This window comes from Canis aureus, chromosome 11 (genome assembly GCF_053574225.1).
Source record: "Canis aureus isolate CA01 chromosome 11, VMU_Caureus_v.1.0, whole genome shotgun sequence".
Lineage (NCBI taxonomy): Eukaryota > Metazoa > Chordata > Mammalia > Carnivora > Canidae > Canis > Canis aureus.
The window spans coordinates 14,346,412-14,370,973 of record NC_135621.1 but is presented as its reverse complement, the minus strand read 5'-3'; the positions used below and the strand labels follow the sequence as shown (position 1 = coordinate 14,370,973).

Sequence of the window (24,562 nt, the reverse complement as noted above, 5' to 3'; positions counted from 1 at the left end):
TTCTGTAGCCATGCTCAGTAGCCGAGGTAAAAAATGGAAGTCAGAGTATAACTTCGGTTGTAGTTTCTGCCATGCAATCATGACAAAGAGCAAGAGAGGGGCAAAGTAGCCAAGGGTATATATAACTAAGCAATTATGAGTGACCACAGAATTTAACTGGGTACAAAGGAAGTGAGTTCTGAGGGAAAGAGAAGGATGTTGAGGAATAGTGAAAAGGCAGAAGAATCAAGGGACTGAAGATCCCAAGGAGTCAAATGATTATAGGAGCCAGAACAAGAGAAGGATGGAAAACAGGAAGTGGCAAGGGAGCATAGACAAAATTACAGTGAAACTGAAGTTACTGATTATGGCAAAGTCAAATGATGACTAAATCGGTGAGTAGCTAAGATATGGTGGAGGGTAAGATTTTTGGAGGTAAGAAACTCAAGGAGTTATGATTTCAGGATTTTGGAAGGATCATACATATATATTATGAAACTGCCAAAAAGAAATGATATTGTCAAGTGATAGTGATCCAGAAGCTAACGTGAGAGGGAATGACCGAAAGAGTCAAAATATAACAGCAATAATGAGTGACTGCAGGTGATACAATCTGACCACATGAAATTAAAAACTAGAAATCTGCAAGTAATTATTATATACAAATGTGGAAGAAAAGGGAAAAAAAAACTTACTCAGGAGAGTTCAGATTGAGGCCTAATGTTGTTAAGTCACTTCCTAACGCAAGATGTACCATTCCTGGGTCCGTCTCTGCTGCCCTGATAAACGTTAACAGGCCAATCATTCCAAATTGGTCCGTCACCATCCCTTGAGGAATGTTAGTAACCCGACCTTGATAAAAAGAGCACAGGAATTTTATCTTTAAGGAAAAAGCAAAGAAATGAATTCTATAATATCTTTGACATATTTTATAGAGTCCCACCATCAGGTAACACCTGGATCCCTTTTTTCTGCTGGTTATTATTTTGTGTTGTTGAACTTTTATCTCCAGGAAATTTGGGTCCATCTGTACTTGAAGTTGTCTTGCCAGATGTATTCAAATTCTAATATGAAAAAAATTAAATGTGACATTAAAATTTGTTAAGTGTAAAAAATTTCAAGTTCACATTAGTTACCTTTCTATTCATTCTTTATATTTAAATTGGTAGTAAATTATTACCTGTTTTTCAAGTTCTACATGAAATTTTATGTTTCCACAACTGTCCCATCGTTTATGAATAAATCCTGTATTTAAAATTTTTGAGTATTTAAAGGACAAGAAATATATGGAAAATATTCTTATTTATCTCTGATCTTCAGTCACAGAAAAAAAATCTCAGAACTTTCTGGCTCAAGTTTCACTCTTCAGTACTTTAATTTAGAAGAGAAAATAATATAGCATGTTGCCTATAATATCACCATAAAAACCTCCAGGATAAGTCAGAATATATAAACTTTTTAAATTCATATTTAATTCTTACCCAATAATCTTCTTTATCAATTATTTTAATATATACAAACTCCCATCACACAAAAAAAGCTATTTTCAGTGAAATGTGGAAGAAATAAACACATTTGTTAAGTCAGAAAGAAGAAGCTGAGTTGGCTGAATCAACACAGGAATAAAAATGTGTATAAAGATTCTTCAAGGAGAAAACTTACTCAAGAAAAACACAGCTCCTTAGAAGGCTATAATATCAAACTTCATGGGATCCAGCTGACAGGGACTACAATAAAAGTCTAAATTAACTCTGAGAAGTTCAACAGAAATTTGCAAACCTATATGAAATAGGAAAAAAATAGGCTATCTTCTAAGTTATAAAGGTTTTCCACATTCTTCAGAAGTTAGATTATTACAGATATTCAAGATAAACAATTTTGTAATAGTATTTAGTAAGTCCTTAATATGGTCTATAAAACTGTTAATACAAGAGAAATCTGAAGGGAAAAAAACTACATCACTCACATATGTAATTCTCAGTTACTTACAGATTTACTGTCATCATTACTTGATGTTGGATCTTTATAGCTGGAACCAGGTAATGCTGGAAAATCTTCATTGTGTATTGAGAAGTCCTGGGATTGCTCATTTGCTGGTTTTGTTACCATTCCAACTATGTAATGAAAATAATCCAGAGAATTGCAATTCATATTTATGATATTTTGCTACAAATTATAAAAGCTTAACTTTCCTTATGATAATGTACCAAAAGGATTTTTTTTTTATATTACACTATAAAAGCACACTTCAAAAAATTAGTATTCAGGACAACAATGAAGAACTAAACTTTTATATACTGATTAATAACTCAATATACAAAATAATACAAGGGAAGTAAGTGGTAATCCTAGAATTCTAAATCTAATGTCATATAGAGATGCTTAAAAACATAATTTGATATTGGTAATAGTTATTAAAATTTTTTTAAAGCTTGATTTAAATATTTGACTAGCTATTATAAACACCAGTTAATTGTCAAATACAAATGAACAAATAAATTTTAAAAGAACATGTCAGTATTCTACTTGAAAGTGACTTACAGAGTGAGCAAATTGCAATCAATTATAAAACAACTCCATATTATTTCAGATTTTCTTGGACTCCATGTAATAGATGTAAAACATGCAAGAACTGGGAAGTAATCCTCCCACTATACTTGGCATTAGTCAGGCCCTTATTGGAGAACAATATCCAGTTTGGGGCTCCACAATTCAAGAACGATATGGAGAAACTAGAGTTGGTCCAAGGAGAGCAACGGGAATGATTAAAGGGATGAAAAAATGGACCTATGAGGAAAGGTTAAAAACATTAGAGTCTGAACTGAGAATCAAGTAGCTAGGTACTCAACTTCCAGGGCAGATCATTTTTTTGTTATTTTTGGAAGACTAATTTGGAAACCTTAGAATACTAACAATATAAAATTTCCCTTTTTCACATATTATTTGTGTTCATATTCTGAAAGGCACAGAAATCCTTCTTGGATGAAAACAGGAAAAACAATACTCTTAGAAAAGTTATGAACTGATCCCTTTAAGTTCATTGTTTCTGCTACTGGTCTCTAGCAGATTCTTCCAAAAGGAAACAACTAAGGATATAAGAATATGGCTGCATTGTTGTTATGTTATTTTCATGTCTAAACTGTTACCACACATATTTCATGCCCCCTCTTTTCACTTAGTCAAATCTCTTATTAGAGACAGTGAGGAAGGGTTTTAATTGTGACCAAGAGTCTACATAAACTATCCATGAACAGCAGCAGTCTTCAACAGAAGGCACTTCCCCCCCATGGGACATTGGTCACTGTGTGGAGACACTTATAGTTGTCACAATGATGGGGGGGGGGGGGGCGGATATTATCGGTATCAAGTAGGCAGAAGCCAAGGATATTGCTAAACATTCTATAATGCACAGAACAGTCCTTTATTTACAAGGAATTATCTGACCCAAATGTCAGTAGTGTGGAGGTTGAGAAATTGGCTTAAAAAAAACTTCAATGTGTGGTCAGTCAGTATTAATCACTAAGAATGTAGAAGTGTATTATTTAAAACTCTGATGAATTAAGAAAAGGCAGACCACAAATGATCATGAAGGTGTACTAAGGCAGAAATGCCAGAAGAAAATAACCTCTGAATACCAATGAGGATTTCTTTTGGGGTTTCTGTACAAACTGTTTTTCCCATTTAACTTTGCTATCATGGCATTCTGGGAGGAAAACACACATTGCATATATCAGCTTTGACAAAACTATACTACTCTGATTAGAAAACATATATATGTGTGTGTGTTTGTGTGTGTGTGTGTGTGTGTGTGTGCGCAATGGAAAGTTTCCATTAGCCATCGTTAAAAAGCTTAATTACCATAAGGAGCTCTTCCAGCCAAGGGGTTTATTAATGGAGTTGGGTTACCACTTCCTTCCCTTCGGTTTCGGTCTGCTAATGCTGGAAAATCTGAAAGGTCCAACCCTGTCACGTTTTCACTTCCATCTAAATAATGAGAAAGAACATTAGTTATTGATTCTACAAATATTTTATTTAAAATAATCTCTATGCCCAATATGGGGCTTGAACTCATGACCCAGAGATTAAGACTATAAATTGATCTCTACTGACTTGAGCCAGCCAGGGACCCAGATTCTACAAACATTAAAGAGATTATTAAAGACCAACCATAATATAATTTGAAATGACAGTACCTTCTTCCTAAATAATGCACAGCACTGTACTAGGTATGTGTAGGTGTACAACGAACACTTGTGGACTAATTTCATGCAAAAGAATTTCATGAATAATGCAGCAAAGTAATATGTAGCTAGCATAATAAAAATCTCAAATCCTAGAGACTTAAGACAGACAAGGAGTAAGGTGGTACATTATTTCTCCTGTGAAGGATGGCACTCTGAAGTTACAGCTTGTTAGCTAACGAGAGAGTGTTGTGGTATAACTGCTCTTTTCATTATATCCAAAAGTAGAGGTAGAATCTGGATGCTTGAAGCTTTAGTTATACACAGGATGGTAACATTTGCCTCCTGCATATGACCAGAAGCATATCTGAAACAGGGCAGTGGAAGCAGAAACTCTAAGAACTTCTAATCTTGTGGCCTGTCTCATACACAAATGTGTGTGTGTGTGTGTGTGTGTGTGTGTGTGTGTGTGTGTGTCGGTGGTGGTGGTGGTGGTGGTGGTGGTGGTGGTGGTGGTGGTTAGGGAGTATAAGTAGGGTGGTGTAGATAGGGTTCCCATGTCTGGCAAGTTGGGAAGCATGGGAGTATGATGCAAAGCCCAGTTTATGTTACCTATTACATAGTAGGCGCTCAATAAATATACACTGAATGAATAAAGTTAATTACTGTTCATTTATAAATGAGAAAAATCAGCTCGCTTCCATTTAAAAATTAAAATTTAATCCAACAGTTCTACTTTGCCTATTTTATTTTTTTAAAGATTTTATTTTTTATTAATAGCTACACCCAATGTAGGGCTCAAACCCACAACCCTAAGATCGAAGAGTCACATGCTCTACCAACTGAGCCAGCCAGGTGCCCCTCTACTTTGCCTATTTTAATCATCCCCTGGATTTCTTCTCAATTCTTATTATTCTATTATTCTTACAATCTTATATTCTTAACTTTTGAAGAATTTAATTTTCTATCTTAGTTTTGGCCTGCATTATAGCTTTTCTTTAATCTTTGTTTTATATAATGTGTTAATGTTTTACACCATTTCCAATTTATTTGGCCTTTTAGTTAATTTTTTATTTTTCTCCCAGTTCCATAATTCAAAGAATCTCAGAAACTATCTCAAGATTACTTTGGTGATAGTAAAACAATACACTCTTAACATTCAAAGTCAGATTACAATTTAAAATTATGAAGAGTGAAAGATAAAATTATGTCCACTATTTCTAAACCAACTATAATTTATGAATTTTTAATTTAAAGAAGATACTACTAATAAAAAGACAGCAGAAATTTATACGGCGTCTCAAGTTACGAAAGTAATCTTTCCTGAATTATTTACAGTTATAAATAAACTATAAACTCTGAATATATATCAACTTTTAATACACATCTTCAGGTCCTCTAAGATGGGATTTAAAATTGTCTTATCGGAGAATAGTTTTAACCTAAAAATTAGTTAATAACCTCCCAAATTATATTTTTAGGTAAAGACTTGGAAACAATTTTCCTAAAAATAGTTAAAATTTAGTTAAAACTCAATTTTAAAAATAATTTAAACATTTATGGAAGTGTATGAAAGCATAATTCAGAATATAAGATGGCACTGTCAGACACATTGTTACTTAATGGTCCATTTAACCAAAAAAAAAAAAAATTAACTTGCCAATTAAAAACTATGATACATAATTTGATTTCAGAGATAATATGAAAAAAGTGCATTTCAGACAATGGGAATATGGTATTTTATAGCATTTTAACATCTTGAACACAAAACTATAATTTTTAAATGCTAAAATTTGGAATTTTAAAGTCTAATTTGATTAATCTATGCTGCTAAACATGTAACACTTAAAAATTACAAGCTCATAGTCACAAATGACATTTCATTACTAAATCCTGTCTCCTGCTTCCACATATGCTCCATTTCACTGATCATTCTTTCCCTTCCATTTTCTTTAAAAAAAAAAAGTTCTCTCTGAACGATCACATTCATTTTTGCTCCCATGACCATACAACATCCTTTATTTTTTTTCTCTGGAAAGGGTCTGGAGGCAAAAGTGGAAGAGGGTGAAACCTGAAGCTGAAAAGAAACAAAGCTTCTTGTTCTCTTCTCTCTGAAGCAGTTGATAAAAGAAATAAGCCAACAGACTATAGGATTCAAAATCAGAATTTTATGTAATTAAAATTTACACATAAAACTGGATTAAAAAAATCCAAGGGTTAAATGCCACAATTAGTATTATTAAAATTATTAAGAAAAACTGTTAAATGCTCCAATATAATCATAAAAGTTTCTTCAATCTGGGTCTCTATAGCCAGAATGCTGTCCCGCTCAGCCTAATTTAGACTGTAGTGACAGGACTGAGGATAGGAAAAGCTCCTGAAGCAAAAGAGATTCTGAGGCATAAACACAGACTAAGTTAATGTTTAGGCCTTCTCCGGGTGTTAAGGAAACAGTCCTAAAGTTGTAACACTATCCTATTACCATGTCCAGTGAAAAAGTGTATTTAAATCTGTCAACTGTTCACTCACTGATTTAAACCCTATTCCTGTCAAATTCTCACTAAATTAAATTCTACCAGTTTAACAGAAAAATCTTATAATATTTTAAGACCAGTATGTTGAATTGCTTTATATTTCAAAGATCTATCATATTTTTATAGGGTACTACCTCCGAATAAGCTTACCTGTTCCATTAAAAATGTTACTTGATAAGGAGTTATTCATTCCAAATGCCTGATTCCTGTTCATTCCAAATCCAGACATACTGGGTACATAGAAAATAATTTTAGATATACAGTAAGAACACTAACTTTCAGGTGAAGAAAAACAAAAGTGTATACTTTTGATCTCCTCATATAACAACAGTATGTTTAAAAACAAATACTAATTTTATTTTTCTGAGTTTAACCTTTATTTAAAAACTCTCCTGAAGTCCTTCCATGAACTGAGAACCAAAATGTCTTAAACAGATGATTTTAAAAAACAAAAAGCAAAGAATTTACCCACAAGCCTTAAGGAAAACAGAGATTAAGGGTACTATTTTAGGTACTTGGAAAACCAACTTACTGGATACACTGGTGGAAGTAACTAATCTTAAAAACATGCAGTTTATGGCATAAATATTATTCCTGAATACCTGTTTTCCTTCCATTACTGATAAAGTATGCCATTAACACTTTCCATAAAAGATCTTATTTCATACAGTCTTCCTCATCTAGAATCTAAACTCCTCATGGACAGGGTCTGCATCATGGTCATTTCTGTATCCTCTGCCTTTAGTGTTCAGGAGGATACACAACAGGCACTCAATAAATGTTTTGTTTACCTGAATTACGTGGTGAATTTAGTGTTCTAAAAAACACGTCATTCTAATATAGTTTATCTTTCAGCTACTTAAAAGAAAAAGCAAATCTCTCCATAATACCCTCAATTCCAAATTAATGCAGCACAACTGGTACTTGGTAAATAATTACAAATGCCTCCCTTTTCTGCACAAGGCTAAACATGAGAGAACAGAAACAAGTTTGAACTTAAAGCAAGGCCAGAAGTAATTAAGAATGTCAAAAGAGCTGTTAATGCAAATTCTACAATGAAAGTATGCATCTTTAACATCAAATAATCTGATAAAAGACAGTGTATCAGTGTTATGAGTAGGGTTAAACTGTTTGAAGATGATGGGTTTTTTTTTTCTTTTTTTGGTCTAACTGTAAAATTAACCATGGCCAAACAATACTTTCACAAAATATGGAGCTGGTGAAACAATACTCTAGAGAAGAGTAGGAAAGCCATTAAAAATACTTGTTTAATAGCATGTTAGAATTGTTGGTATAAGTACCTTCATATATTGAAAAAACTGAGGGATGAAAACACTCTAACAAATACAATTTATCAATGGTAATAAACAAGAAAAAAATAGTAATAAACAGGGTTTTAGAGACCCATGTTTCATTGACAATTTACAGGCACTGTATTTTTAAAAAAAAAACAATTAAAATGTGAAAAAATATGGAAAGGCAAAAATTTAAATATACATCAATGAACAATACTTTAAGAAAAGATGTGATAAAGCCCAAGAAGTACATGATTAGGAAGAGCTATCAAGTACTATGAATTCTGATAACCTTTTACAAATAATATTTATTTTTAAAATTAAGAGCAGTAAAATTATTAAGAGAAATATGCATAAATCTAAATAAAAGAACTAGAGCTTATAGGATGAAGATCAAACAGGAAATGTGCTAATAATCTATTTTTAATCCAGATTTTACAAGTAGTAGATAAAAGAAAGTGAATTAAATGGGTAAGATGATAGCAAATAGATCAAGATCCTTTTTCCTCATACAATTCCCCATTTAAAAAAAAATTGGCGAACTTTAAACACTGTTTTTGTAAGATACAAAGCCTTTTAGTCACCACTCTCATTAAATTATATGAGCAGCTTAAAAATCCTAATAAAATGGACAAGTGGTCTTCATATTGTCATTATCACTTGCATAGTGAACAAATGGACAGTGCAAAAAGGAATGAAAAAGCACAAGAGCTCATCTTCTGATTTTAAATCCCAGATGTGATACTATTTTCAAGTATTGTAGATGTGGTCTTAAAAATTCTTTGGTCAGTAAGTCTCCAAAGCACAAAACTGAGTTTCAGTTGAAATGGTACTAAACCAAAGAGTGAAGCAAGGCAGTAATAGTCAAACATATTCCAAGTACTGTTCATTAGTCTGGCCAGCCTCTTTTAACAGAGGAAGGACCTTATCAACAAAAATTTGCCTGGTGGCAACTTAAGAACAATTTTCTGACAACAACAAAAACCGTTTATGTGCTTTCCAAAATCAAACTGGTTTTCAAAAGAACATGTCAAAATTTTAAGTTTGGGGAGGTTAAAGTTATAGAATTTAACAGAAAGAGAATCTTTGGTCATAAAAATATGATGAAACAAACTTATGAGACAGAAGACTCAAGAACAGAACGTTGAATATGAAAAGGCACATTTAAAAATACCCAGAAAGACAATTATACACAGTATCAATAAACATCTTACCTGTTCACAGTAAAAGGCTGTCGAGAAGGCTGCTGCTTTGGCATACATATTATGCTTGGCGAGCTTCTGTTGGGGCTACCTAACCCTGAACTGCTCATGCTATTTGTCCTGCTAGGAATTCCAATGCCCTGACCAACCTGGGAGTGGTTCATCATATTCCTAGGATTCATAGGCAAAATACCCCTGAAAAAGAAGTCCATTATACTAAATAAGCTCTCTACAATCACTCATTAAAATTCTCTGTAAATAATCAATTGGCCTAACCCCAGCACCTCAAATATACTTTCAAATTACACTGCTAATTTTCATTAATTTAATTCTTTTGTCTAGTCATTCTAGCTCTTTGAAAAATCAAACAAACCAACAAGAAATTGAGTACATTACAGCAGAACTAAGATAAGGTGGTATTTAAGATGAGAAAACTAATGGTGTGACCAGGATATAAAATAATCAAATGTGTTTCACACATTTATTTAAAGTAAGTTCATTCCAAATGTATGTCATTCTACCTTCTTCATACTAATATGCATCACCTATGTAATTTTGTTTTATTTTACTCACTAGAGCAATGGATGTGTGTTGAGGGAGCAATAATCATAATCACCTGAGGAATGATTTTAAATTGCACAACCTCTTTTGAGGAAGAGCTGGCTTCTGAAAAAGCTCCCCAGGTGGTGATTAATCCCTGATATCCACCCAGCTGACAACCAGTATGCTAGATGCACGATAAAAACATCTTACACTATTCTTATCAGTTTGCAATGAAATAAAATGAGCATAGGGTATTAACTTTCTTTTCCTCAGTGAAAGGCACTGAACCAGAAAAATGAAATAATTAGTTACCTTTTAAAAAACTAATACGTTTGCTTACTCTACAAAGATACATTTTGAGAAATATTCTGGTCCATCAATAAATACCTGCTTGGAGATGGAGGCGTGTGAAGTGACATTGTTGGTACCCCTGTTGTTGGCGTGACGTGGCTCGGTAACTGAGTGCCTTGTGATAAGCTGCGATTTAACTGAGGGGTATTGTTGCTCATCCCCCTCATTGGAAGGCCTAGTGCACCTATTAAAAAAATTCAGAAGAAGGAAATTCATTGCCATCAGGAATGAAATTGTTATCCATCTTCTGGAGTGGCAATTTAAAACATTTTAAAATGACCTAACATAATATAATATGCAAATTTTTAATGGATATATTCAATTCACTTCAAATGGACAAATTTAACAAAAATGTTCTAATCTGAAATTTAGTATTATGAATGGATTTTTGCCTTCATATTTCTAACTTCTGTTCATATTTCTATTCTACGATAAACTATGTCTGCCAATGGTTTTAACAAATCAGATGGTTTATGTTTCAATGAAAACACTTTATACAAATATGGCTTTAAGAAATTTGCAATCTTGTGTTCTTATGTTTTAAATCATAACTGAGGTACACATTTAACCCCACTTTGAAGTAGCTTTAATTTTTATATGATCCTTTTAAATGCATTTAGAAATCTCTATTTATACACACATACTTCTAAACATTACAATTTTTACAAACCCAACATAAAGTGTAACTGTTAAAAAAAAAACTCAAGCTGATAAAACTGTAAGAGGCAAGAATTTAAAACATTTAAGTTTTCAAAGTACAATGACCTTCTATTTATCTAGTACTCCTAGGGCCAGATGCAAGAGGATGAATGTGTTCCAAAACAGGTATATTTTACAGACTACTGAAGTTTCACCATTCAGAAACAAGACATTTTAAAAAATTGGGATAAACTTATTTCAAAAATGTATGACATATTTCCTAACTTTTATTAATATGATATATCCCCCTTCCATCCCTCAGAGTAAGGATGTCCAGTTGTCACCAGTTATCGTATCTGCCTATGGATGCCTCCATTTCCTGACCCACACTTTTTGGTGCTGTTTCTAGTCAGCTGTGAAATGGCCTACCAGTCAACTAAACCTATTCTGAACTGGAAGTTAAATAAAAGTGGTAAGACGGAGAGCTAATGAATACATAGATTACTTTAGTGCTAGGGATTTAAAGTGACTCTTTTCTTCCCTTTTTGTTCTAATTTCAGGAGCAAGAATTTCAAGGACCTGAGTATTTTGAAACTATGACCTCCAAAAAACTGGAGTGTATATATGTTCTGAATGTTTTACTTCAAGTACCTTTGGCATAACAATGTAATAACTAACCTAATGATAACAGTGGATCACAAAGATTCCACTGGAATCTGCCAGCCACAGAACTCAGCTATAGCCTAACTTTGCTTCTCAACTGAATGAAGCCAATAAATCCAACTCAATATAGTTACACTATTCTGTGTACTAGGTGTACTCTTTTCAGTCAGATTCCATGAGGACCAGAGGTTACTTCTACATTTCTTTACGTAACATGGAGGGAACTAAAGGGCCTACATTATATGTTGGTTTAGTTCACCATATTTATGTTTGATCCCTCCAAGTTTTATGACCGTATTATCACTGGCAGCAGATATTTTTTCTGAATCGGGACAAAATAAGGAAAAAGATGATTAAAAATTAGCCATATAAAATTTCTTCAGAAGAAATCAGTCTTTTACTTCTCTTAAGCCACTAGTTTTCTTGTAAGATGCTCCCACAGTGAACCATCAAAGTGATACTTTTCATATCTTGCATTCAACAAACATTTATTGAGTGCCTACTATGTGCCAAGTACTGCGCTAGCTGCTGGGGATACAGCAGTGAACAAGGTAGAAAAGGCTCCTACCCTCAGGGAGTTTACATCCTTCTCCCCAAATAATGCTGTCCTAAAGTCAGAGACAGCTGCAAATTAACCACAGGAATGTGTTTCACACAATTATTGACCACCAAGAAATACAGAATTTTAGAGCCAAAAGGGACCCTAAAGATCACCTAGTCCAATGTTCGCATTTTACAGATGAGGAATCTGAACCTCAGATGAGTTAACGGACTTCTCCAAGGTGATACAAAGAACCAAGACTAGAATTTAGATCTCTTAACTCCTAGTATTCTTCATAGCAGCCCTATGGGAGAAGCCCAATATAACACTAAGTGAACACCCCATGTGAGTGTTTACCAATTTGTAACACCTCTTATCTATTTTATGTTTTCTCGTGGTTTCTTTTTAAAAATATTTACTTCTCAAATATTTTCTAAACCTCCCTCTCAGTTTTTTCCCTGCATTTTCTTTTTCCCTCTTTCCTCTATACCTATGCAAGTTTTTTTTTTTAATTTTACTTTTTCACTCTCTTATACCTTTATCACTATAAATAAACATACACTTAAAAAAATCTAGTACCTTTTGGCTGTTTTCTAATAATATGCCTTACAAAAGACTGAGATTCGTTTACTTCAATCCTTCATATACATAATATTCTATGCTGTATTATGAAAATTTGTAACTTCAGAAATATCTTCAAGATTATCTGAACATTAGCAAAAAACTTGGAGATGGAAATAAGAATGTGTATGGTTTATTTAGACAATTAGAAATTGGCACATGAGTTAATTTGTAGGGCTGAGAATGGAGGAAGACAGTATGAAAAAACTGAAAGATTAGTGTTTACTTTTATTTTTCCTTCAACACTCTTGATTTCACAAAACAGCTAATTCAAACAGTCTGAGTTGCATTTTGTTGAACTAGGTAGATATGAAAAAAAAGAAGAGAGGAATGTATTAATTGCAAATAGGATCATCAGGTTTTGAATACCTTAATAATCAACCTATTTCAAATTCAATTAAAAATTGAATTCTTTTAAAACATAAAGAATATTAAAAAATTAAAAAATAAAGAATATCACTGAATAGAAACATGAAGATTTTATTTTTAGGAAATAAAATACAATAATCATTAAATTTGAGTTACTTGAGTTAAATAATTGTAACTGGATATAATCAAAAAGAGAGAGAACTTTACTCTTTTAGTAATATATTTAGAAACAATCACAGAAAATCTTCAAAATACGATACCAAGATGATGTGCAGGCCAAAAGAAAAAAATTCACTAAAAATTTTGGCATAAAATAACTACAACAGGTAAAAAGTATTATAAATGAGGAATAAATTTTAAAAAGTTAAGAAGCAGCTTAAAAAGTTATAGCTCTGAATCAAATTTTTCTTCCAATTTGACAAACTAGTTATATGAACATACTCCAAGTAGATTCCTACCTGGCAGGGCACCAAACAGAGAATGAACTGACCAATTTTCAGAAATTCAAAGGAATATGATCTAACAAATGTTTCCATGAATTATTCCCACTGCACAAACTGATTAATAGCACCACACCTCCCTTACATATCTTATGGCAAGATATGCCATCCTTTATTCAATCTTTTGCTAAAAACAAAATAACAATACAAATTATAGAGGAAAAAACTCCAATCACAGCAACCAAATCCTTGAATACTCACACTTAAATGAGTCTTTTGAAATCTTTCTTAAGGAAAAGGTGGAAAATCCCTAATTGATGCAAAAGAGCTTCAAGCGTCCTCCCTTCCAAAGCAACTAGCTTCTCCTAGGAACTAACTCACTGTTCTGCCCACACTGATGAAGAATAACCACCTTCGAACCTCCAACTTGTCCTCACATCTTCTTACCTCCAATCTGCCCTGCACTTAGCTGCTCAATCTTTTGTGTAATATTATTTTGTTAAGTATGTTCCTTCCTTAAAAATCAAAGGATCTGGGCAGCCCTGGTGGCTCAGCAGTTTAGCGCCACCTTCGGCCCAGGGCCTGATCCTGGAGACCCGGGATCGAGTCCCACGTAGGGTTCCCTGCATGGAGCCTGCTTCTCCCTCTGCCTGTGTCTCTGTCTCTGCCTCTCTCTCTCTCTCTCTCTCTCTCATGAATAAATAAATAAAATAAATCAAAGGATTTTAGAGAGAAGAGTCTCCAGAGATCATCCAACTAAGTTACAGATAAAGAACATTAGGAATTAAGTTACTTACCAAAAATCACAATGAAGAATAAAAATAATATAATTTCTTAACTCTTACACTCATCCTTTTTCAACCAATCACTTTCCACTTCTTACAGTAGTTGCAAACTTGTATCACCTATGGAACGTTAATGTCTACATTCCATGCCCAGAAATTGTCACTTGGTCTGAATCGAGGCAACGCATGGCCAGTGGGATTTGAAAGCTCCCTGGCTGTTTTTAGGAGTACAGTCAAGAGTACAGAACCACTGTCCTATGAAATCCAATCACCATTTAGTCTTTTAAAAATCTTTCAGGATTGTGCTTCTAATCTTTGTTTTTTTTAGCCCCCAACTTTATTGAGATAAAACTGACATGTAACTCTTCTATTCTTAATTAATATTCTACTCACTCCATTATAAACTCTTTTTACATACCACATATTTTACTTACAATCTTCCTTCTTTCCCTGGTCCTCTAAATCTGTCCCTGTTCTTTTATTCATATCCCCCTCTCCACCTAGAATACTTTTCCTTTCCTTCATCCTATAGAAATACAGAAGAGCATCTTTTTTTTCTTTTAAAGTCACGATCCAGGTGTTTACATGCAGTACATGTATAGTGTGCTTTGATGTATATGGGAGGGACTGCTAACTCAGACGTGAAAGCAAAATGGATTTGGAATCAGAAAATGTTTCCTGGAGAACAGTACATGAATTAAATAATGAAAGAGACCTAGTTCAGGTATTTGATGGTGGTGATGAGTTAGGAAGGTAAAAATATTCTAACAGTTTACGATGAGAAAACACCAAGATGTATGAAAATGACGACAAGTGATCTGCCTAGAGGAGGAGTGGGTTTGCTTTGGGGTATTAAGGATGTAGACAAGAAAGAAACACGGATGGATGGAGTTATTGGGCTGGAGTTAATGGGCTTCAACATCCTCAACTATGAAAAGCTGCTATTATGTTAGCACCAGCGGAGAGACAATGTTTGGCTGGATCTTTACAGCAACTGGCACTCTACCTATGGAACATCCATGTGAAGCTCCGAAGTGTACTTTGTACTCCTCTTCAACCTAAGTTTCCATTATAGATTCGTGGCACCCATTCCCCAAGTAATGCAGGTCTCAAACCTTAGAAATCCTGGGTCTCTCTCTTTCACATCCTATGTCACCAAATCATATTAGTTCTGTCTCCAAAATATCCTAATCTGACCACTTCTAAACACCTCTACTCCTACTCCAAGTCATCCTATTTTTTTTTTGCCTGGGCTACTGTAGCCATAGCCTTGTCTTTCATATCATTTGTCCCTCCCCACCCAGTCCATTTACTACAGAGCAAAGTGATCTTTTAAAAATAAAACTGTATCTTAAAATCCTTTCCAATTAAACTTAGAATAAGTTGAAATTCTTTACCAAATCTTTACAAGACTCCATGATTTGACATCTGGTACTCCATCAACCTTCTACCTTTGTTCATTATACTAGCCCTCTCACTCATCCTTCAACACTAGGTTCTTTCTTATTCTCATGAGTAAGCACTTGTGCATTTGCTGTTGTCTGTACCTAAAAAGCTCTCCCTCAGATCCTTCCAAAGATCTCCCTTTCTCAACCTCAGGTTTCCATTCAAATAGAACTTCCTCAGAGATAGCCTGTCTATTCCATGTAAAGTAGTAATCCCATCTACTCATTCTTTAATCTGACTTAATTTTTATAGTACTTACTAGAATTATATGATTTACTTAGTTAGCTGCATGATTATTCTTTCTCCTTGAAAATGTAAGCTCCATGAAAACAAGATCTCTGTTATCTGCCATTCTCTTAGCTCTTGGAATAATACTTCATTCATGGTAGAGGTAGCTAACTAAATACTACCAAAATGCTCTGGTCAGTAGACCCTTGAAATCTGTAGCTTTAACATTTGTTGTTTCTACTATGTGCTAATGGTCCTCTAGGGTCATGACATTCAGTAAGTAATAATGTAGCATTCAGGATTCAAAGAAACTTCTGTTCTCAACTCTTGTTATCATAACTACACTTACTAAGTAATGTAATCCTGGCTCTATTACTTAATCCCTTAAAACCTTGGCCATTAAGATAGGCACACTTCTCTCTCTTGGGGTAGATGTGACGATTCAATGAGTTGATTTATATAAAGTACTTAAAATAGCACCTGACACACAGTAAATACATAATAATTATCAGCTTCTCAGGGCTGGGTAGGGTGAATGTGAAACATGCTTATGCAGAAAGGATTAAAAAAAAAAAAAAAAAGTCCAGATGGTCCTAAAGGTGATGGTGAAGACTATAGTCTAACACAGTAATAGTTTTCACCAGAGAAATCATTGTTTCCTGTGGGAAAACTGTATGCTATAGTTGTTCTTGGCCTTGGAAAATGCTAAAGATCTTGAGATATATCCCACAGAATTATAAAGACTGTACTTCTTGCATGAAACCAATATAACAGCCTAATAAAAGGTTTCCCTTGCCTTCATAAACTAGACCACTTTCAAATGTACCCTATGCTGATGCTGAGTGCACTGTTCCCACTACTAGAACAACTTTACCCATAGTTTCTTCAAGGCCAATGACAAACATGACTTCATTTCTAAATCCCTTCTTGATCATTCTCCAAGATATGTGCTGACTCCCACCTCTGAAACATCCAGAAAACTCTGTACTTTTTCCTCTGCTCTGCAGTAAAATAACTTGTGTCCTTATCTACTACATTATACCTAAGGACCATATCTTGCACATCATGCATTCAATAAACATTTACTGAGTGCCTATCATGTACAAAATACTGAGGCTACAAAAGCAAATGAGGACATGCAAGAAATAAGCAAGGCAAGGTCACAGAAGTATGTACACTGTAAGGTATGGCATAAAAGAGCCTCTTCTAACACACATCTGAGCTATGCAGCATAATGCCATTATGTGGTAGGTACTTAGTAGCTATTAAACTCAATGCCTAAAAAAAAAAATCAAATAAACAAAACCCCAAAAAACAAAAACAACAAAACAAAACAAAACCTCAATTCCTCTCCTTTTGGAAACTTTTCCTTTTCACTGTAGCTTACTGGGCTTTTCTCTCTAAACCCTAAGCTTGTCCATACCACTCAATATGATACCTTTTAATCCATGTATCAGCATTATAGGCTGTTATTTAACATTTTATGTATAAATATCTTGACATGTGTTTCTTGAGAGCAAGAACTCCCATAGCATTCAGTATTAATTCAACTGTTAAATGTTCCTATAATTTCTTGAAACTATTAAAATATGTCATTCACCTAACCATAGTGATGCATGTCAGTAGCATCATTTCTGAATCACTCCACCTGTGCTCTGGTTCTCCACAAAACAAGTAGCCTTCACCTCTGTATTCTTAAAACAGGAGGCCAAAGGAATGTTGTTGAAAGCATGAGAAAATGCCACTGCTCTCAAGCCAGGAGTCCAGATCCCAGAAAGACAAGTTTCTTTCCCCAGCTAGATGCCCAGGTCCTCTGAGAATTCAGATACAAGAATGTACCATGGATTCATCCTGATAGCTTGTTAACCTATGTGCCTATAAGACAATAAATAGTAGAAGCACTCAGTAAATAGCAGTTTCCCTTTTCTCCAGTTCTCCAAGGTTCTAAACTGTGTTGGTAAGAAAGAAAAAGTCACTACAACTTTATTGCCACTAATTACAATGTACTGAATATCAAGGAGAGATTAATACCTGGTTCCCTGTTAATTCCAATCTAATAGATAGTTTCAGGGAGTTGAGGGGGTCTTTAAGCCTATAAAGTATACCTAAAATCTTATGCACACTTGCAAAGAAAACAAGTAGAGAACATCAAGCAACTTGAGTACAAGATTCCATTCAATGGCTTCTATAGTTATCATTTGGTACACCGCATTCACATGAATTCTTAGATGCAAAGTTAGATGTATCCTATCATATACTTGGATACATTCAGACTATATAGGAACCTGTGATCATACAAGTCCCCAGTCCAGCATCTTCTAGGTACCCTTATGTACTACACAATTACTTCCACCCAAATCTGGCAAAACATAAGTTTCAGCAGCCCTATATCCATTCAAAGATGAAGGTCCTCCCTTGTTTAATCTCAGTGAGATTACCCTCAGTTTTGGAGAGCACTCTTCCTTCTCAACCTCTAACTTCTGTAATCATCAAGAACATAAAACAGATGGTAGACCTCCATTTTAATGGTGCAAATTCCTGCTGAACTTTGCCAATCTGAATACAGAGATAATGGCACTATTCAATCCACTTGGGAAGCAAAAGAACAGCTGTAACAAGCCTACTGCACAATTACAATTTGTTGCCATAAGAATAACATCAACGAATCTATCCCACCTACCACTCCTATCTCTCCATTCTTTACTAAAATTAGCTCCTCAAATTTTATCATTCTGACTAATTTATACTACTAAAACCTGGACCTTCAAATCCCACAGGGCAGTTGGTGTTCTTTTGTCTGACAAGGTGTGTGTTCAGATTACTTATCACCTAACTGAGCGATCTGACCCTAAGGCTTATCCAACAGACTGGGTGGGAATCCAGCCTCTGTCTTTTTTACTAGCTTTAGCTTTTTAGACTGTACCCTAGAAAGGAATAACAGTACCCTGACTTAAGACATTTCCCAGTTCACCCAAGGTTCAATTTTTTTGTAGACTAATACCTACAATGCCAATTAAAAGACTGAACCATGCATTGAAAATGCTGATTGACAATTGCTACAGGAATACAGCCATTTAATATACCAAATTCCAACAAGAAATATCTGTCACATATGATTTCTTCTTAAACGGAATACCTTAAAATACTTTTCATTTATTAATCTTTGTAAATCCCTAATCATGAGCAAAATCATTTTATACAAATTAAGAAGCTAATAAATATCTGATACCAATAAAGTAAGTATATTTCAAACTTAACCCATTCCATATCTTAGCCCAATTACAATTTCATGTTTGCAGGTTAAAAAGTGACATCAGATTTTAGAAGTCCATAGAGCTGATTATATTGTAAAAACAACTGCCATTCTCCTTCGTAAAGTAACCTTACCTTCTCAAATATAATTTTTTCCTATTCTATATCTACTTTCTGCTGTGACAAGTTATGGGCTTTAAAAAGACAACAAAGTTCTTTGCAGTTACTCTATAGAAATAAGGGGTGGCTTAAAATAACTAGATATTTTCATGATAAGGGTTGCCAGAAAGGTGAAAGTAGTAGGTTTTATACTAAAACACAGGATAAATGAAGCAAACTAGTTAATAATATCCTCTCAACAATTAGAATGAACATTTGTAGATAAATAAGCAACACCTCTTTTATGCAATATAAAGCTTTTTAAAAATGTTTTCCACTTAACTAGAGGAAAACTGCTACTATGTACAAGCAATTAATAGTTTTATTTACTAATTCTATACTAACAAAATTGCATGCCACAGCAAAAATGGAAGGAAGAAAAAAGTATATTGAAACTACGTTTAACAAAATTAAGTTCCTTCCCCCAAAATAAATTTGAATAAAGTGGTCTGACAAACTATTCTGATACCTACCAAAACTCTGCTTTTTTATTATACTAATAGGAAAGGATTCTAAATCAAATAACTGATTTTTATTTGAAGCTGGTTAAGATACTCTATTGTCAGATTGTTTCATCCAGTGACTCTATTTCCTGTAATCTCTGATGGGAATTTATATCCCTTTTAACACCCTCCTCCCATTAACAGAGATGAGAGATCAGCAATCTCTGACATTAACAGAGATAATAAATAATAAAATCTTATTAATATTTAACAGTTTGAAAAAGTAACTGAAAAAATAGGAAGATTTTATAACTTAGTTTTATAAAAATTTTATGTGATAATAGCTGTTTATTGAGCGCTTACTATGTGCCAGGCACTGTGCTAAGCGCTATAAAAGCATTACCGTACTTAAAAGAAATAAAATCTTGTATGTAGAAAAAGCATTGAACTGTGAGTCAGAAACATATATTCTATATCCAGACTGAGCTACAGTAAAAGAAATATTTGCTAAACAAAGAGAACATTTCAGATTTTTAACTAATGGTCTTTCATTATAAAAAAGCTGAAAACCAAACAAAACAAGCCACTCAACTGACCAAACAAAAAAAGTTTTTTTTAACTTCCTCTAATTGAAAACATAGAGGATGTCTATTTTTTTTTTAATTTGTTTAGCAAATTCTTCTTCAAAAACACTGTACTGCAAAGGAACATACAAAGGATGTAAAAAAATTTTCAATCTACCCTATATCCAAATAATAGTAAGCTCTGAATTAGAAAAGTTCTGAAACAATGAGGTTTTCCTATGTACGTGAAATAAGGAAAACCGAAAATTAAAAATCTTTCCTTTAATCCTAGAATTGACCCAGGAAGGCAGCAATTGGTTGTTCTTTATTTCAAAGTTATTTTTTTTCTTAAATAAAGGATCCCAGAATAAATACAAAACTCTTACTTTGTTGCCCGTATAAACTTGCCCCAAACTGAGACAGCTGACCTGATGTAGATGGTGATGCCAGCATCTAGAAACAAATTAATTATATTAGAGCATAAAGAAAGTACACAAAGCAATGCATTTACACTTTATGAATCTGTACAATATACAATATGTGACAATCAATCCACATTTCTCATTCTTCAAAAAAAACATAAAGCAAACATTTAATAATAAATTCCATGTTTAAGAAAATATCATAATTGGATAAAATAAAAATGTACAAATAAAACTAATTTCTGATTACAAGTATTTTTTTAAGTTACTCTAAATGAAACATAGCAGCATCACTTCACTTTAAAAGAGCAAATAATCTAGGTTAACAAGAACATGAAGACAGTATCTCAAAAAGTCAGCCTCTATAAATTTATAAGTGAAATTATTTGATTCTTAGATATTATATTAAGCTAAATTCTAAACTCAGTTTATTAAAAGTTGAAAATAAAATTACTGAAATAGAGAAGATTTATATTTTATAAGAATACTTCCTAACATTTACACATGCAAATAGTTTAATGCATAAAACGGGTAGAAAAATCTAACAAATATACAATCATAGAATAAATGGAGAGATGACATAATACCAAAAGACAAGTCAAAATTACTTACAAAATTATACAGACATGGTATATAATGTATACTGTTAGTGATGGGACTTTCATGGCACTTTAACAGTGCCTTTCAATTTATTGTATCAGCATCTTTTTTTCCTATTAGAATATAAATTTTTGAAGGCATGTTACATTCATGGAACATGTTACTTATATTCATTTTTTATTTCCTCATAGAAACTGGCACTGAATACAGAAAGTAGATACTTAAACTGAGTAAATAAAAACATGTACATGCAAGTGTATGTTCAGGTACTATCTTATATTAAGCAACCACCAAAACAATTTAACTAAATAATATTTGGGCAATGTCAACAAAAGGATTATAATCAAGTAGATGAAGAAAATGAATTATGCACCTAGTTATACCTTAGCGCAAAATGTGATAAATGGTCTGAAGTATCACAAGAGGAAAAAAATTCTGAACAAGGGTAACAGGAATATTTTACAGAGCAATAACATATGATGAGAGATCTTCCAGGCTAAGAATATGCAGCAAGTGTTAAGTGTGACAAAAGTTAGTGACACAATTAGAATACAAACAAAATAAAAAACATTCGTGATTTCATTACAGGTATGAGTGAAAGAAGTTTAAGGCGTACACCCCTATGCACATGTGGACATACACAGAATGAGAAATTTAAGAGTGTGCTGGGGCCATTTGTAAATGGCAAATGACTATCAACTATGGCAATAATGAGAAAAAAAAATATTAAGCAAAAGAAGTGACCTGATCAAACTGTGTGTTAGGGAGATAATTCCAACAGCAAAAATGGATGGAAATGGTAAGATACTAAACCAGAACAGCAGAGGTGGGACTACAAAAGAGAGACCTTATGGAGGTAGAAGCAACTGTATTTCATGACCTGCTGAAATGGTTGAGGTTTAGAGAAAAGGAGGAAGAGTAAAGAATCACCAGACAGGGAACTATCAGAGGCCACTCTGATAGTGAAGAATGGTGCTGACATTGACTACATTAGGACAACCAGAAGGAGAAATATTTAAACAAGAAAGGTTTTATGATATACATTTCATGCTATATTTTCATGTCAAAATTCTGACTTGTTCTAATTATTCAAACATTCACAAGAATTTTTATACAAGAGTAGTTTTAAACTAATGATATAGATCACTCTTCTGAGGCAGGGCTGAGTAACACACTACTCTAAAACTATTAGTATTCAAATAGTAAAAAAAAAAAAAAAACTTTTAAATATCCCTTCTCAAATCCAGAGGGTACACAATCTAAACAATTAAATTGATAGAATACACATTTTATGCCTGATCAAGTTCTTCTGTTAGGTAAAACCATCATTACTATTACCATGTACCCAGAAATATTTTAAGAACTCAAAGGCTCATTTCCAAATTGCAAAGACAAGGTCAAAGAAAATGTGTAATACATTTGGTGACAGAAGGTAAAAGGCTTATAAACTTAAAATCATGATTTTCTGTTATCACTGTAAGTTACAAACGAAAGTAAAAGAGTAGTTTCCAAAAGCTTCAACTGTATGAGATTGGCAAATATGAATGCATGTCTTAGAGTGATCCGCAATGTGAACATTTTAGAATGGACCACTTAAAATTTTACCTTTCCCAGAAATTTATGCTTACTGAATATGTAACTCCAAAGAACATTTTTAGTCCACTTTCTCACAAAGGTTGTACATGCACAAGGAGTTACAGTGTGCCAAGATATCAACCCTCTCAGCACTAGGAAGCTAAGAGAAGGAGGCACAACATGCAGCCATCCAGGGCATGGCTCCCTGGGCCAATTACTGGTGATCAAGAGCAGTATGGTGACCCATTTACCAGTGTGATATATTAAACACTCCATTTTCTCTGAATGTGAGAGTACGTGAAGAAGGTTAGTAAACAATACAGGAATATGAAAGTGATTTATTAAACTTGAGTTTATAGCCTTCAAAGCATCCATGTAAAATAAGCATTAATCAGCTATGCAAACAGATGTTAAAACAACTGCCTCAAAACATGTCAAAAATGCAAATATATAATTTTTTTCAAATACATAATTTCTTATAAAAGCAGTCCTTAATAGTATGTATTTTTAAACTTTGATAGTATGCTTTATGAAATATGTCAGTGCTAAAAATGTTATTTAACACACAATGAAGGAATGTGAATGGGATATAAATGCTATTTATGAAGGCAAAGAAAATGCACAAGAAATGCACCATGGCACAGCAATAACTCCAATTAACCAGACAACAGAAAACTTACATATTTTTTAAATGCTGAAAGTAATAATATAAAGATAAATTTCTTAAAGAAATATAAAGCTTTAGATCAAGAGCGACATTATGGTAGGGCATACAACATAAGCCCAGCTTTGGAGTCAGGAAAAAAAACAACAAAAAAACAAAAAACTCTAGGTTTGAATCCTGGTTCTGCCACTTACCTATGGGGAGGGCCAGGCCTCTGTTTCTTTCCTGTAAGATGGAAATAACACTACCTACCTCACAGAGTTGAAGTGAAGATTAAATAAGATTAAGATATGGCACACAGTATGTGCTCTCTAAATGGTAGCAGCTGCTGCTTAATAATCTAATTTTCCTCCCAATGCAGGACTCCCTTTAACAGCAGTCTCAGAGGGTCCTTCAGTCTTAGGGGAACTTATTGAATAGTGCTCTACATTTATATTAATTTTTGTCTGAGAAGCTAAAGAAAGAGGTTCATCATCACAAACTCCAGGTAAACTAAGTAGAACTTGTGTTTGTAGATGGGGGAAATGGCAAAAAAGAATTAAATGTTACACAAGTGGTAAAACACTGAAACCAACAAGGTTACCATGTTCCCAGTCCCAAACCATCATTTCAATTAAACTCTTCCTCATTTCTCAGTCTAATAAACTGCAGACAAACAACAAAAATCAGGAAGCAACTAGAAGAAATAGTAATAGGATTCAAGTTATTTCAGTGACCCAACAACAAGCCCATTTATCTTTGGTTTATTATATAGAATGTTAAAAAAAAAAATCAGTAAGTTAGAAACTGTATTTTTAAAAATTATTTCCACTGTTGCTAGATACAATTCTGAAATTCATGACCAAAAATAAAAAAAAAGTTTAAAAATTTGTTTCAAAAATATATATATTTGGGGCAGCCCCAGTAGCTTAGCAGTTTAGCGCTGCCATCAGCCCGGGTTGTGATCCTGGAGTCCCGGGATCGAGTCCCACATCAGGCTCCCTGCATGGAACCTGCTTCTCCCTCTGCCTGTGTCTCTGCCTCTCTGTGTGTACCTCTCATGAATAAATAAAATCTTAAAATATATA

At 33.6% G+C, this 24,562-nt stretch overlaps 1 protein-coding gene across 6 annotated transcripts in view; it reads right to left on the bottom strand.

Annotated features, from left to right (window-relative positions):
• CNOT2 (CCR4-NOT transcription complex subunit 2) overlaps positions 1-24,562 on the bottom strand; it is a 116,644-nt gene that overhangs the window by 14,094 nt on the left and 77,988 nt on the right. For 5 of the 6 annotated variants that reach the window (XM_077913812.1, XM_077913815.1, XM_077913814.1 and 2 more), the window contains 8 exons: positions 20,621-20,687; positions 10,122-10,269; positions 9,204-9,386; positions 6,845-6,924; positions 3,838-3,963; positions 1,969-2,093; positions 923-1,043; positions 675-831 (listed from right to left, as the gene is read on the bottom strand). In XM_077913812.1, coding sequence (XP_077769938.1) covers positions 675-831; positions 923-1,043; positions 1,969-2,093; positions 3,838-3,963; positions 6,845-6,924; positions 9,204-9,386; positions 10,122-10,269; positions 20,621-20,687 — 1,007 coding nt within the window. Of the gene's footprint in view, positions 1-674; positions 832-922; positions 1,044-1,968; positions 2,094-3,837; positions 3,964-6,844; positions 6,925-9,203; positions 9,387-10,121; positions 10,270-12,101; positions 12,187-20,620; positions 20,688-24,562 lie in introns of those variants that run through there. The other variant, XM_077913816.1, reaches the window with a different exon arrangement.